The 13,691-nt window shown below is 42.2% G+C and overlaps 1 protein-coding gene across 1 annotated transcript in view; it reads left to right on the top strand.

Moving 5' to 3' along the window:
• The first annotated feature begins 7,038 nt into the window (after positions 1–7,038).
• hectd2 (HECT domain containing 2) overlaps positions 7,039–13,691 on the top strand; it is a 40,325-nt gene continuing 33,672 nt past the window's right edge. The window contains exons 1-7 of the mRNA XM_080834048.1: positions 7,039–7,167; positions 7,903–8,029; positions 10,602–10,740; positions 11,013–11,115; positions 12,145–12,234; positions 12,365–12,429; positions 12,616–12,661. Of these exons, the coding sequence (XP_080690174.1) occupies positions 7,090–7,167; positions 7,903–8,029; positions 10,602–10,740; positions 11,013–11,115; positions 12,145–12,234; positions 12,365–12,429; positions 12,616–12,661 (648 nt within the window). The 5' untranslated portion in view covers positions 7,039–7,089. The remainder of the gene's footprint in view (positions 7,168–7,902; positions 8,030–10,601; positions 10,741–11,012; positions 11,116–12,144; positions 12,235–12,364; positions 12,430–12,615; positions 12,662–13,691) is intronic.

The raw sequence follows: 13,691 nt of genomic DNA, 5'->3' as shown, positions 1-13,691 counted from the left end.
AAACCTCTACCAGATACACAACATCATTCTTTATCAGCATGTGAGCATCCTGGGTATTTAACCCATGGTCTAGATCTCACTGGCCCCAGCTTTAACCCATGGTCTAGATCTCACTGGCCCCAGCTTTAACCCATGGTCTAGATCTCACTGGCCCCAGCTTTAACCCATGGTCTAGATCTCACTGGCCCCAGCTTTAACCCATGGTCTAGATCTCACTGGCCCCAGCTTTAACCCATGGTCTAGATCTCACTGGCCCCAGCTTTAACCCATGGTCTAGATCTCACTGGCCCCAGCTTTAACCCATGGTCTAGATCTCACTGGCCCCAGCTTTAACCCATGGTCTAGATCTCACTGGCCCCAGCTTTAACCCATGGTCTAGATCTCACTGGCCCCAGCTTTAAGCCATGGTCTAGATCTCACTGGCCCCAGCTTTAACCCATGGTCTAGATCTCACTGGCCCCAGCTTTAACCCATGGTCTAGATCTCACTGGCCCCAGCTTTAACCCATGGTCATGGTCTTATTGTCCCCTGCTCTACCAACTGAGCGATAGGAATTCACAAACGCATACGCAGACACACCTAATTTTAGTATCACCTAAAACTAAATTCCATACAGTTCAAAGGTCATGAGTTAAAAGGTCATGTGTTTGAGGTGTGAGGTTTGATTTTTTTTTTTTGCTGTTTTCCTGAATTTCAATTTCAATTCCACTCAACTGCATTCATTTATATAGTGCAATTAGAAATGGACATTGTCCCTCTATAGACCCTTAATAGAGGAATAAAACCCCATAGAGCAAGATTTTATCAGTAAAATGTTGTTGTTATTTTGACTAAGCACTCACTTAGTGGCACACCTAAAAATCTAACAAGTGCTTTGTCACATTTCTTCGTCACCTTGGGTGAGGATGAACCTACGTCAGCATCTTCTGTGCACTTGAGTGGGTGGTGAGCTTGCCTTGAGGATGTGTGATGCCACATGATCTATTCAGCGGTTATTATGGATAAATGAGAGGAATGTGGAGTTTACTGCTGGAAAGGGGAGGTGTGGAAGACGAACAGGGAAGGGACATACTGTATCTGCTCCAAGCCTCCTATCTTGTCCAAACATTTGATCCAAAGCAACTCTTTCTGTTGGCTTTCTCTGTTTTTTTTTTAATGATATGGCCTGTTTGGCAGTCAATTGATGTTCATTTGAAATATCTTTTACAGTACTTACAGGGAATCTTTCAAAGTAGATTTATCTCAAGGTAAGATAGATACAGATAAAAGATGATTGCCAAAATATCATGTTGTATGGAAGCCAGAATGCAAATAACCTCACTTTCAAGGGTAATACTGCTATATACATTATTGACTTGAACCACTACACTACCCACTGCATAAATTAATTATCCTATGAGATGTGGCATCTGCAATTACAGTAAGACTTACAGGTGGCAAATAATATTGGATGAGTACTTCTGAAAGAAATGACTAGAAGTGTCCTGGGTCTTTCTAGTGACACCTTTTCCTCCTCAGACAAAAGGTGTTGACTGGCAGATGTGCCCTATCTTTGATGGTGGACTTTCAGATAACTGGCTCCAAAGGAATGTGCCAAATTTAAAAAAAAAAATACCGTCATTATTCCAAATTCCGTGACAATGGGTGCTCCATCACTGCCTGAGCCAGAGAGAGAGGGACGCCTTGAGGCCCTCCATTGTTCTTCACATACCAGATAAGCACTCTCCGTCCTGCAGCTCTGTCAAAAGCCTTTCAATACAACCCATGTCCACCCACTGCCATTACTTCAGCTTCTATAAATAACCCAGCAGAGTCAAAAAAAGCAAAAAGCATGTCAGTCTGACAGGGAGGGCTAAGCCGTCAATAACTAAAACTTCTCAATTTTGTATTTTATGGTGTTGTGCCTTTTATTTTCGGCAAGGTCTAATTGTTTTTCTGTAGTGTCATGTGTATTGCTGGTCGTGGTGTGAAACAGAGGCCATCCTTTTTTAAATGTAATGATACATGATAATGATACACTCATGTATGTAAGGACTGTGTAATATTGCAACCTACCTCAGGTATTTGTACTTGTACTTGACAGTTCTTATTCTTACTTATTGGGACTTCTCAATGATTATATACTTAATGTCTTCTTGTGTTGTTATATGTCAATTGCCCTCATGGCAATTTCGTTGTATGCAAAGCTATATATGCATTGACAATAAAGGCTTTCTATTTCAATTTTGAATTCAAAGAGTATACTAGCAGTTATAACTCGGGGAAAGTGGCAAAGTGAACATCAATCCCACTTGAATGGTTGTGATAGAGAGTAGAGATTGCTAGATATTACATTCCCACACATTTCCTCAGATAAAACAAGGCCTTATTGGCATGAGAGAAGTATTTCTTTGTTGCCAAAGCTGTTCCAAGACTAAACAATTGTTGATGATGTATTGAAATAAAAAAGAATGAAAAGAGTGTGTGTGTGTGTGTGTGTGTGTGTGTGTGTGTGTGTGTCTCTGGTACACATGGACCCAATTCACTGACCAAATGACACCACTCCACCCCTCAGGGCCGGTGGTGTCACGTCAGAATTCTCTTAAGTTTCTCAATCGGTCGCTTTCAGTCATGTAAGGTCATATTTAAGTTCTGTAAAATGGATAGGTACAGCTTGTGAATTAGTCTGCATGACTTCAGGACGTTCTACCCTGCAGTCCAAACCTTTTGACCAAAGGGGGCAAGCAGGGATAGTTCTTAACTCTGATGGTGAAATGAGTTCATCGAGGTTGAAACTTTGGCCAGGAACATTCAAGCTTCTCTCCAGCTTGTAAAAGTCCAGGACATGCTGACTTGGTCCTGAGTCAACACTGACATGTGCTTTCAACCCTCCGGTTTAAAATTGAAAAAAATTAAAAATAAACACATCAAGTCCCAAGCTTGGCTGTGGTCATCATACCACTCTTAAGTCGCTATAAAAGACAGGCTAGTTAACTAAAACATTAAACGCCGTTTCAGACCGTTCGCGCTCTTGTTTCAGAAGCAGGGCTGCCAGCAAACGTACGTCCCTCTTTGCTAATCCAGGCTCATAAACATATCAAACCATAAAGTACGACAGTATTAGCCTCCGTTCCAACACCTTAATATCTCTGTGACAGCATGAGTCATTCTGCAAGGATCAGGACCTCCCTTGCTGAAGGTGCCAGCGTTATCCGAGCCACGCTCTCCCCATCCAGAACTTGGCTCCCGCTTCTGTCTGCAGATGCTTGGGTTACAGCAGGGAATGTCAGTCCCACTCACTAGATTGAGACAGGTAGCCCGATATGGTTAAGGGTCTAGACAAGAGACGGGAAATCTTGTGTAGGCTGCACTAGTCCAAAGAGCAAGTGGCGTAATCACTGTTGTGACTGAGTACTTTAATTAGTCACCATCACATGGTAATTACTGCATTGAAAGAGACTCTAGTTGAGGCAGAATTGGGATCAAGTGAAGGCCTACTGCAGGAGGGGGAAGCAGGGCTCAGTCTTTAAGCATGCTCAACAAAACAGGCTAACACAGCTGCGGTGGGCCCCAAAAACACTACAGAATGCTTCAAAGTGAAACCATTATGGTCTGTTCAACAGAATGTCATGTAATGTTTATTTCCGTTCGTTCAAATCAAATAATCAAAGAAAAAATGCCAATATTCGCTCCTTTTTCGCCCTCTACTTCTTCCCTGTAATTTGCTCTCTCTTTCTCTTTCTCTTAGTCGCTTTTTGGACCAACTTCAGCCACCTCTGAGTTGGGTTCTCAGAAACTCAATGTTTCTTCCTCTTAAAAAGAGTCACTGTTCACTGCCTTGGATGCTCATGTGCCTGCTCCCAGATGTTTAGTCCTTGGTCTCTGTGAAGAGCTCTTATGTAAATGTATAATGGTGCCACCTAAATGAGTAAAACTGAATTGAATTAACAACTGTGAAGTAATAGAAGCAGGTCCCAACAATATTGGCAAATTAATTAAAGCCCTGTACAATAATTCAGACATTATCTGTGTAGTCATTTTGTAATCTATGGTGTTATCTTAACACATTGACTTCAAACCTCAGGTGAAGTTATTCTCTAACCCATGCATTCTTGGTTCTGCAGTGGGCAGCCGTGGCCTACTGGTTAGGGTTTCAGGCTGGAAACCGTAGGGTGGCCAGTTCGATCCTCGACCAGTAGGAAAAATGTGGGTGGGGGAAGTGGTAGACCACTGCTCTCCCATGCCCACATCCACAGCTGAAGTGCCCTTGAGCAAGGCACCTAACTCCTGATGACTGCTCCCTGGCCACCGCCAAAGGCAGCTCACTGCTCCGGGTTAGTGTGTAACCTCACTTCACTGTGTGTGTGTGTGTGTGTGTGTCACTTCCCTGGATGGGATAAATGCAGAGGTGGAGTTCAGAGTGTGTGTGTCTACACCACCTCTGCCATAGAGAGGACTTTTTTTTCCCAGTGTCTGTCATCTCTTCCAGCTCTGCCACCCTGTTTGAGCTATCAGCATTCTACCTGTCCTGCACTGATTTCAATAAGGAGTGCTTGAAGCAGAGAGATAGACAGGAGATTATCATGACATGAGGGACCTTGCAGCAACACTGAGAGCTCCAACATAAGTACATGGCCACTCGTTTGGAAAGCCAGTGATACTGATGACTGTGATCACTGTAAATAATACTTTACTGAAGTTCTCCTCATAATGACAGGGAACACATGTGTTGAGATCCTCCAACTGGTTATGTGAGAGCATTGTTCTGTTTTGTTGATACATAAACTCAATTGTAAGAGACTCAACTTTTCCGGTAGGTAAGAATGAGGGGTCTACCACGTATTCATTTCAGACTGACATTAAATAGGTCTCTTACGCCCTCTTCTGGAAGAATCTACACTAATATAAGGTTACAACTCCAAGATGTTCCCATAATTCATAAAAACCTTACCTCAACATCGTAACAAACATAGGGCAGACCGGGTACAGTGGTTACCAGGGGACAGCTGTAACATGCCAGTTGTAACATCTAGCATGCTACGTTCAACTTTTTAGCTTGTGTCTCAATCTCTGTCAGACGTTATAGACATAAGTCGTTTGAGGGGCAAATTTGTAACCTTTAAGTTTTGCACAAGATTACTGCACAATTGATGCGTTTTGATAGGAGCACAACTAACAGGTGGTTGTCATCCGTGACTTCCGATCTAGATGGTAGCATCATTATTAGCTGCCTTCAATGTGTTTAATTTCCATTATCTCATCAAATATTAACCGCGGTCGGCTGGGGAAAATTGTAACCCGTATTACATACTATTGTTTGATACAATTACAACAGATAGCTAGCTAGCCATACTTGCGAAAATGTAACACCTTTGGGCTGTACGCGACTATCACTGGCATTTAGAAAACAAACGCTGTAAAAACTACAACTTTAAGAAAAACCCTTATCAGCCACTATTATATAATGCATAGCTGTTGACATTAGTAGACGCAGTACATTTTTAACCCTTCAAACTGGCATGTTACAATTGTTCGTATTACAAAAGCTGTCCCGACACAATACAACTGTTCCCAATGGCACACACTGCATTTACATGACAATTACAGAAAATACAGGCACACGAGCATTTTTAATTAGTGAAGTAAATATAGAAACGATATATCAGCGATGTCTCTGAGATTATATTAGGGAATTACATAGCCTACTGCCCTTGCCTTATAACCAGAATGCAATTCTGACAAAACGTTTATGAGTTAATTCTCAAAGAAACTGGGTATCTGTATTCATGTAGGCTATAATGCTAAATCAATCTTACTCCTGGACTCAATCTCATTGGGTTTATTTGTAATGCTAAATCCATATACTCCTGGAATCAATCTCATTGGGTTTATTTATAATGCTAAATCAATCTGGACTCTTCTACTTCTGTGAACCACTCTATTAATATGATTAACACATCTGTTTATTATCCTCTGTCTGTGTGTGTCTATCTCTCTTTCCCTCTCTTTGCCCATCTTCTCATTTAGCTATAGGCCTACATTGTGCATATATTTTGCAGAGGAAGTACCTTTTATTCTTTATTTGACAAATGTTATGTATGTTATGTTCAACAAAAATCTCTATCTTAATCTCTATCTTCATGACTTTCTTCCTTTGAGTGTGAGAGAATAAGATAGACAGAGAGAGCGAGACCAAGAAGTGGCAACACAGGGGAGTGGAGACTGCTGGAGATTTGGCCATACATTTTCTGGTTGATTAGCTGACCTGACCCCGCCTGGGATGACTTATTTTCTTGGAATATCATGAACAAACAGAACAGACAGAACGGTTATATAATGTGGTGAGTTAAATGCACCAGTGAACGCACTGTAGATTTTCCAGTGGCAATTCTTTGACAGCCTCTGATTAACCTTGAATTACGGCCACCGACTCACGCAAAAGTTAAATTTGCATAACTATCACCACTGGTGAATGGTATTGTTCAAACTGACTTTAAGTCAAACAAAATTCCACGAAATAAATGTCTCATTCATCTTGGGATTAAGCGTGAAGTAGCCAGGTCTGTTTTGCTGGGTTAGGTTGAATTCCAGGAAAGGCACTATAAATCTGGTTCAGCGTAGAGCGAAGGCGAGCACCAACCCCTCTCTTACGTCGAACTCGCCGTATCCAAGTCCGTAACTACAAACCTCATCAAACAACATGGCGCCAGCATGCAGCTGGCCTGCACATACGAACGCCAGGGCACTTTTTTTCTATAGAACATTAGCGGACAAGTAACTATTGTAACGCAGCATCGCGCAGACTACACGAACTTTTTTCGTCTTGTTGAACGACGACGGATTTGTCCTCCGAGCGCACAGCATCCGGATCAACTTACAAGAAGGGCTACTTTGGAAAACTCACCTGCTTACGCTACTATAAAGTACACATCGTTCTGAATTTGCGTTTCTTGGACCGTTATGCATCACTCAAGCAGTGCCTTGGTGAAATTCAAAGTAAAGTGAGACGACTTCGTTCTCTGTATACACATATAAAGCGTACTAGTATATACTTTTTTTGGGGAAAATGCCAAGTGACTGCTTTCGAAATAAGACATTTGAAAGGACGAAATGCATCTAAACATGAGTGAGAACAACTCCCCAGTGGACGACAGGGAACGAGACAGGCTTCCGCCTATTTTTAATCATGTAAGTACAAAAATATTGGGCCTAATATACAGTAACTGCATTTAACTTGAAGAACCATACGTTGTTGTTGTTTTTTTACTTAAGAATATTTCCCCTGTAAAACAAAACATACAATAGTTATTTTTCCGTCTGTCAAACATTTAGTCGTCATTGCCATGTAATTTCCTAGTGCTTAAGAAAATAATTGTATTTAAATATATGAGAAGATTTATTTTCCCAGTTCTTCACAGCTATGTCTTTTGTTTTCCTATTTTGATATGAACAAACATTTTCTCTCTAATATTAATATTAAATACAGTATTAGTCACTGACAAAAATAAAAAGTTACAATTTTTTTTTAACTCGGACAAAAAGACGTTGACATGTAGCACTGTTGTCCCACTATAACAGCCTAGCTGTATCGCTCATTATTTTTGCTCTCCCAAAGCAGTGGTGTAGCCTATAAGGTGAAAATGACTTCCAGTAGGATGACAGAGCATCCTCTTAGATGCATTCAGTAGCAGCCTACTAGAGAGGTTAACTTTGACTTAAGGTCTTGTAGCCAATTAAAGGCACAGTCCACGATTCTGGCCAAAGGTTGATGACTTGATGTCAAGTAGTTATTTGGGGTCTTGTAGTCTCTGTAGCAACTCATTAGAAACGTACAGAATCACTAAACTGATAGCAGTAGAGAGGCAAGCACAGCGGAAAAATCCCCATTGCTCTCCACCACAGTGATTTGTATTTCAATGACAGGGTTTGGAGCGTGGATCCAAGCAGCCGTGTGCCTCCTATGGAAACTTCTTCTCCTCCGTGAGTCAGAAGAGAGAAGCAGCTGGCCACGGGCTGTCTCTGCCCATCATCCTACCAGCCATCAGACACGGTTGGTCCTGCACGCACAGAATACACTGAGCTGAGTCTGGGCCCACTGAGGCCACATGTCCCCAGTCTGGGACAGATACTGAGGAGAGACGGTGTGGACACATGCTGAGGGTGCTTTGATGCTGTTGTGAGAGAGTCACCATATAAAGCCAACGGAGTTCGCAAAATGTTCTTACTATGGGGTTTCGTAGTTGTGGCTTCTGTGCGTCAGCTATAATGACATAATCACCCAAGGAAATTATCTCTGACACTTTATACATTCAAACATTCAAACACACTGGTCGCACCATCACCCACATACAGAGAGAGAGAGAGAGAGAGAGGGAGAGAGAGAGAGAAAGAGAGAGCGGGGGAGAGGGAGCAGACAAATTAATGGGTTCATTATTGCATCCAGACCTAGGGATTTATATAAAATGACACATTCTAAAATGAGATCATCCTGATGACTCAGGTTGTTATTTTTAGTCTTAATCGCATTATTTGGCGTTGTAAGGCCTGGTCAGTACAAAGCTTCAACTTCAAGTTGAAATCATGATATTAAGCTGTCAATGTTTATAACTCTGCCATAACATAATGACAGACCAGCTGCTGGGAAGTAATAAAAAGACATAAAAAATAAGTCTGAGTCAGAGTGTGGGTCAGACCCCAGAATGTGCATGTATGGAATGCTATCTTTCTTTACTTTATACTTGTGTCAAATACTGTGTGTTTTGAAAACGTTTTAATGCTTCTATGAGATGTGTATTGTGGATTGCTGAAACAGGACAATGAAAAGTAGGCGAGCTAGACGGAAATTGAAATGTTGAATCAATTTGCTTCGATGACAATACGGTTTTGTGCATGGCTAAACCATGTTTTGTGCTTGGCTAAGGGCTGAATAATCTCAATTTATGTTAGGGCAGAATTTAGACATATACTGCTGTTTTACAAATTCTGCGTTGTGGAGGAAGAAGACAAAAAAAAACAACAACATAATTGAATTTCAAAGAAAGACCTTGCGCTCTGCTTTGAATTAATGAACTCTTCAAGATGTGTGCTGCTTTTACGGCTGCAGCGACATCAAAAGATGTAGTCAGACACTTATGCCTCAATGGCTTCTACAGATGTGTTGTAGTGCTCACTGCTCTTCAGGTCCAGGCTCCTTACAAGCAGAGGAGACATTTGTTTCTGAGTCTTTGAGTGTTTCTGCTGTCACGATGTCACTGAATGGGGGTGCACAATCCAAGAGGGATCCAAACACATTCTTGTTAGCAATGTGATTTCCTTTTCTTTATTGTTGCCTCATGTGCAAGATATCAGAAGCTTTATAAGCCACCTTCAACAGCACATTTATAAACCAAACTTAAAAAACTATGTTTCCATTCTGTGTTATGGACCATATATTTGGTCATTACAACACTTTTTGTTTTCAGGTTATTATTCGTCTTGGAGTTCCTCTTAATGCCAAAGTTACAATTCACAGTTGTCCTTCTAATGTAAGGATGGATCTATCGCAAAGCTGAATTTTGACATGGAGATGCCTTTGTAGATTTCTCTAAACAGGGCATGTTTTAAAAGGCAGGTTGCTGGTTCAGGTTTCAGAATCTAGAAGTAGCCAGCTGACTAACAAACTTGTCTTGCAGTTAAGGACAATAGCACCGTTGGCACTGATAAATGCTTACTAGCTTGGCATCTGATGCGATGTGTTACTCAGTCCTTCACCTGACCCTAGTATACCAGAAACTTTTAGAATGTATAAACAATTAAAGTTTACCTGCAAAAAAAAACATACCTTTAAAAGCAAAAAAAAAGCTGCTTAACATGGCTTTCAACTTGTCTGGGGTTCAAACTAAAAAGCAGTGGTGAATATTGCTGTCTTTGTGAACTCTGCCCCCACACAGCAGAACTGATTGTCAGTTGATGGTGATTGTTGGCTGCCAGCAGTTATTGACAGATTGCTGCAATCACTGTCGGGCCCAGCGGCGTTTAAAAGAAGCAAAGTGGTCAGTCGGATGATGGTAATTGTCATCTTTGCTCAGACAGAAGGTCACTCAAGATTTGCCTCCCATCAGAACCCAATTACATTAAGTTACCTCATGGTTATGTCCGTTTTAAAGCTAAATACACCCCTTTGCACAGTGTAAACAGAAGCTTTCAAATTGACCTTTGAAAGGCTTTTGAGGTTGCCTTGAAGTCGTTCTGTTTTGTTGTGATGAGCCAAATGACCTCATTCAGGTCATGGTTGATTTGCTCTGTTAAAGCCTTTACGAGGTCTCTTCAAAGGAGACCCGAGTAGGTTTACATAGCTGTGGTTAACTATGTTGGGATTCAATGGTGACTTCCATTCTGAAAGAAACAAATAGTTCTGGATGCATATACAGGGTCTACTTCTTCTGTAGTAGTGTTCCGAGTGTGAAGAGCACCAAGGTCATGGGTTGGATACCCACTGGACCCATACAAACTGATAAACATGTGTATCTGTGATGTATCTGTAAGTCACTTTGTCTGCAGAAGGACTGAAAGCTGGTATAAAGCTGATGATAGCTACATTATATTGACACCATTTTTGCGTTGTTTGGGTGGGTGGGGTGTAGCAAGAGGAGCCCGTCTGATCTGTGCGGGCGTCAAGCAGAAGCATCGCATCTCCCTGGACATTCTGCCCCCCGAAGTTAGAGCCCGCTTCGCCTGCGACCCCATCATCCCTCTACGCACCAAAACAACCAAAGAGTTTCAGTGAGTAAACACCATTGCTGATTTATATCCGTTAAATGGCTTCCAGATATATAATTCATGTGTACGTCAGTTTACAATTGAAGGCGTGAACAATTAAGTTAAGTTGGGTTTTAATTGATGTTGTACCTTTTTGGGATATATTTTTTTGATTTATATGTGGTGAATATAGACATCATGTCACTGCTTGTCAAAGTGTGTAAACTTTAATCACATCTGTGATGATCATTCCCAACTATTGGAGACTTACGTCCTCTTTTCTGTTGTCACTGCAGGGAAGATATTGAGAAGGCCACCTTCTCAGGTGACTGGAAGCACGTCCATGATTTTTACTTGACCACGTTCGACTCCTTTTTGGAACTCAATGCTGCCTTTAAGGTTTGGATCATGTCTCTGTTCCCATTCAGTTGTTTTTTACCTGTTAGATCAGCGCTAAGGCCGGCACCAAATCAGCCACTGATCCAACCAATCCAATCAAAATGTGATGCCAGTAACTACAACTAATTATTATGACATCACACACACACACACACACACACACACATGAACATGTACACACACGACTGGTTTCAAACACTGAGCTTCAGAAGTCATAACAATGGTCATTCAGAAGCCGTCGGGCTGAGGCTGCAGTGTTAGTGTATTTACTTTTGTACCTGAGGAAAAAAAGGACATGCTTTTTGGAGCCGGAGAGAGGGGAAAACCGACTGGCACTTACAAGTTCCCAAATGAATGAATGGACTCTTTCAGTGTGCCGTGAATACGAGCACCTGTGACTGCCCGTGCCCTATAGAAGGTGCTATTCAGAACAAACAGGGGCAGACTTTCTGGGGTCTGGCTGGTTGATTTTTCTTTCCCATTTTTTCCTCTCCCCTCCTCCCCCCCTTCTAGCAGGAGTAGTCGGAAAACACACTGCACAGCATTGCAAGTGACTGTCATTCGGTGAAGTCATTCGGCAATGTAATGAGTGCTTTTCTCTGACTTGACATGCAGAGAAGTTACTCAGTTTCCTGACACAGTCACTGCTGTGTAAGGCTGAGAACTAGAAAAACAAAACAAAAAAACGAGGCATTTCAGAGCTGTTTTTGCAATCGTGCAATAAGGAAACTGGAGACTCGACTGCGCTTCTTGGTCCGGATATTAATATGGCTTCTTTTCTACCAGACAATGTTGATTGGCCAAGTGTTTGGCCAATCTCCTTCTCATCTGTTTCAGCCATTTCTCTCTCCAACGCCTGCAGCGGTTTCTTTGGTGGCCCAGCACAATAGGGAATTGTTATGAATTGGACTCATTATGCAGTCTTGTCAGTAAAAAAAAAGAAGAGAAGGTTTTTAAACCTTGAAACACATGCTCCATTCTCTTTCTTCTCTCTTTCTTTCTTTCTCACTATCTTTTCCTGTTTTTCAGAAAGAGGCGAATGCTCCGTTTAACACAACCGAAGACTCAGGAATTAACACCAAATTTGTCAACGCTGTTTACGATGCCATACTCCACACAGTATGTTCCAAAGCCATTTCTCTCCTGCAGACATAATTCATTGCTCCAAGTGGCCATTGTTTTTATAGTGCCAGTAACTGCCACAATTTCCCGATAAAGTTTGTCCTTTTACTTTTTTTTTTTTTTACAGCCGCCTGAAACACAGAAGGCTGTGTTAAAGGGGATCATTAATAGCTTATTAAGAGAATGGAAAGGGTGAGTGACTTTGTTTACTTTAGAGACATTTTCTTTTCATTAACTTGTTGTTCTGGTTAAAACAAACTGGAGAGAGAACACTAATTAAAGCATGTCTTTTTTTTTTAAATGCATCTGAGCATCAGTCAGTTTACATGTTCATGAATGTGCCTTTGTTAAGGTTGCATTTTCCTGTTGTCTCACCAGGCCCCGGACAAAAAATGACCTGCGGGCCTATTTTGTTCTCGTTCAGGTAAAGCAGCTGCATCTCATTCGTTTACACAAAGCCTACCTCTGTGCTCCAGACCCATAATGTTTTGCTTGTTTACCCCTTCATTATTTACCCTTGCCATTACCCCACCCCCACCCCCTCTTTCCTCCCTGTAATAGCAGGTTGTATCGTAATCCCCTGACTTCTACCAGATAGCCACCTTCAAGCAACAAATAGCGAAATAACTCGTTACCTAACCATGCCAACATATGGAACTTTTCAGTAATAGGCAGCAATTTCCTCTGTGCAAGAAGAGAGGAGGTGGGGGGGGGGGGACGCTTATCAGTATGCTGGGCTCAGGGGTGGTACTGTGGGATGCAGTGAAGCACATGTGGAACAGGATCATGCTAATCTGCCTCAGAAAGGTCCCCTTATGGCTGAAGACAGAGAGGTGAAGATTGGAGTGGAGAGAGAGAGAGGCGTGCTCCGTGTTTGGAAGAGGAAGCTTGAAAGAGGGAGAAGTAGAGAGGAGTAGAGTGAAAGAGTGGTAGAGGAAGGAGGAGAAAGGAATAGAGTGAAAGAGAGGGAGAGGGAGCAGACAATCCCATTATGTTTGAAGAGGGGGAGGAGAGACAGAGTGGTTGGAAATCAGAGTGTGGGTAAAGGGAGTGAAAGAGAAAGATGAAGGGAAAGAGAGAGAGAGGGAGAGGCTGAGAAAGAGCAAGTAGAAGTGACCGAATCGAAACGACCGGAAGTTTCTTCATCTGCCTCTGCCCCCCCCCCCCACCCCCTCATTCACACATGGCCCATTGACTCCCGTCTGGGTGGTTGCCGGCGGCAGTGCTCTGTCGTCGAGGGCGATGTAACGCCACCCCAGTGTTTACTTCATACATGACCAACCAAAGGCCTTGCAGCACTGCCGGCCAAATATGGATGGGCCACCATGCTGGAGTCTGGGATGGGGGGAGAAAGGAAGAGTGAAGGGAAGAGAGAGGCTTTTTCTTTCTCTTTTACTTTTTCAAGTCTCCACGTCTGTCTCTTTTCCTCTTTCTTGTCTATGTGATTTTCTTTC

This window comes from Sprattus sprattus, assembly GCF_963457725.1.
Source record: "Sprattus sprattus genome assembly, chromosome: 3".
Classification (NCBI taxonomy): domain Eukaryota; kingdom Metazoa; phylum Chordata; class Actinopteri; order Clupeiformes; family Clupeidae; genus Sprattus; species Sprattus sprattus.
This window is presented reverse-complemented; position numbering and strand designations above follow the sequence as displayed.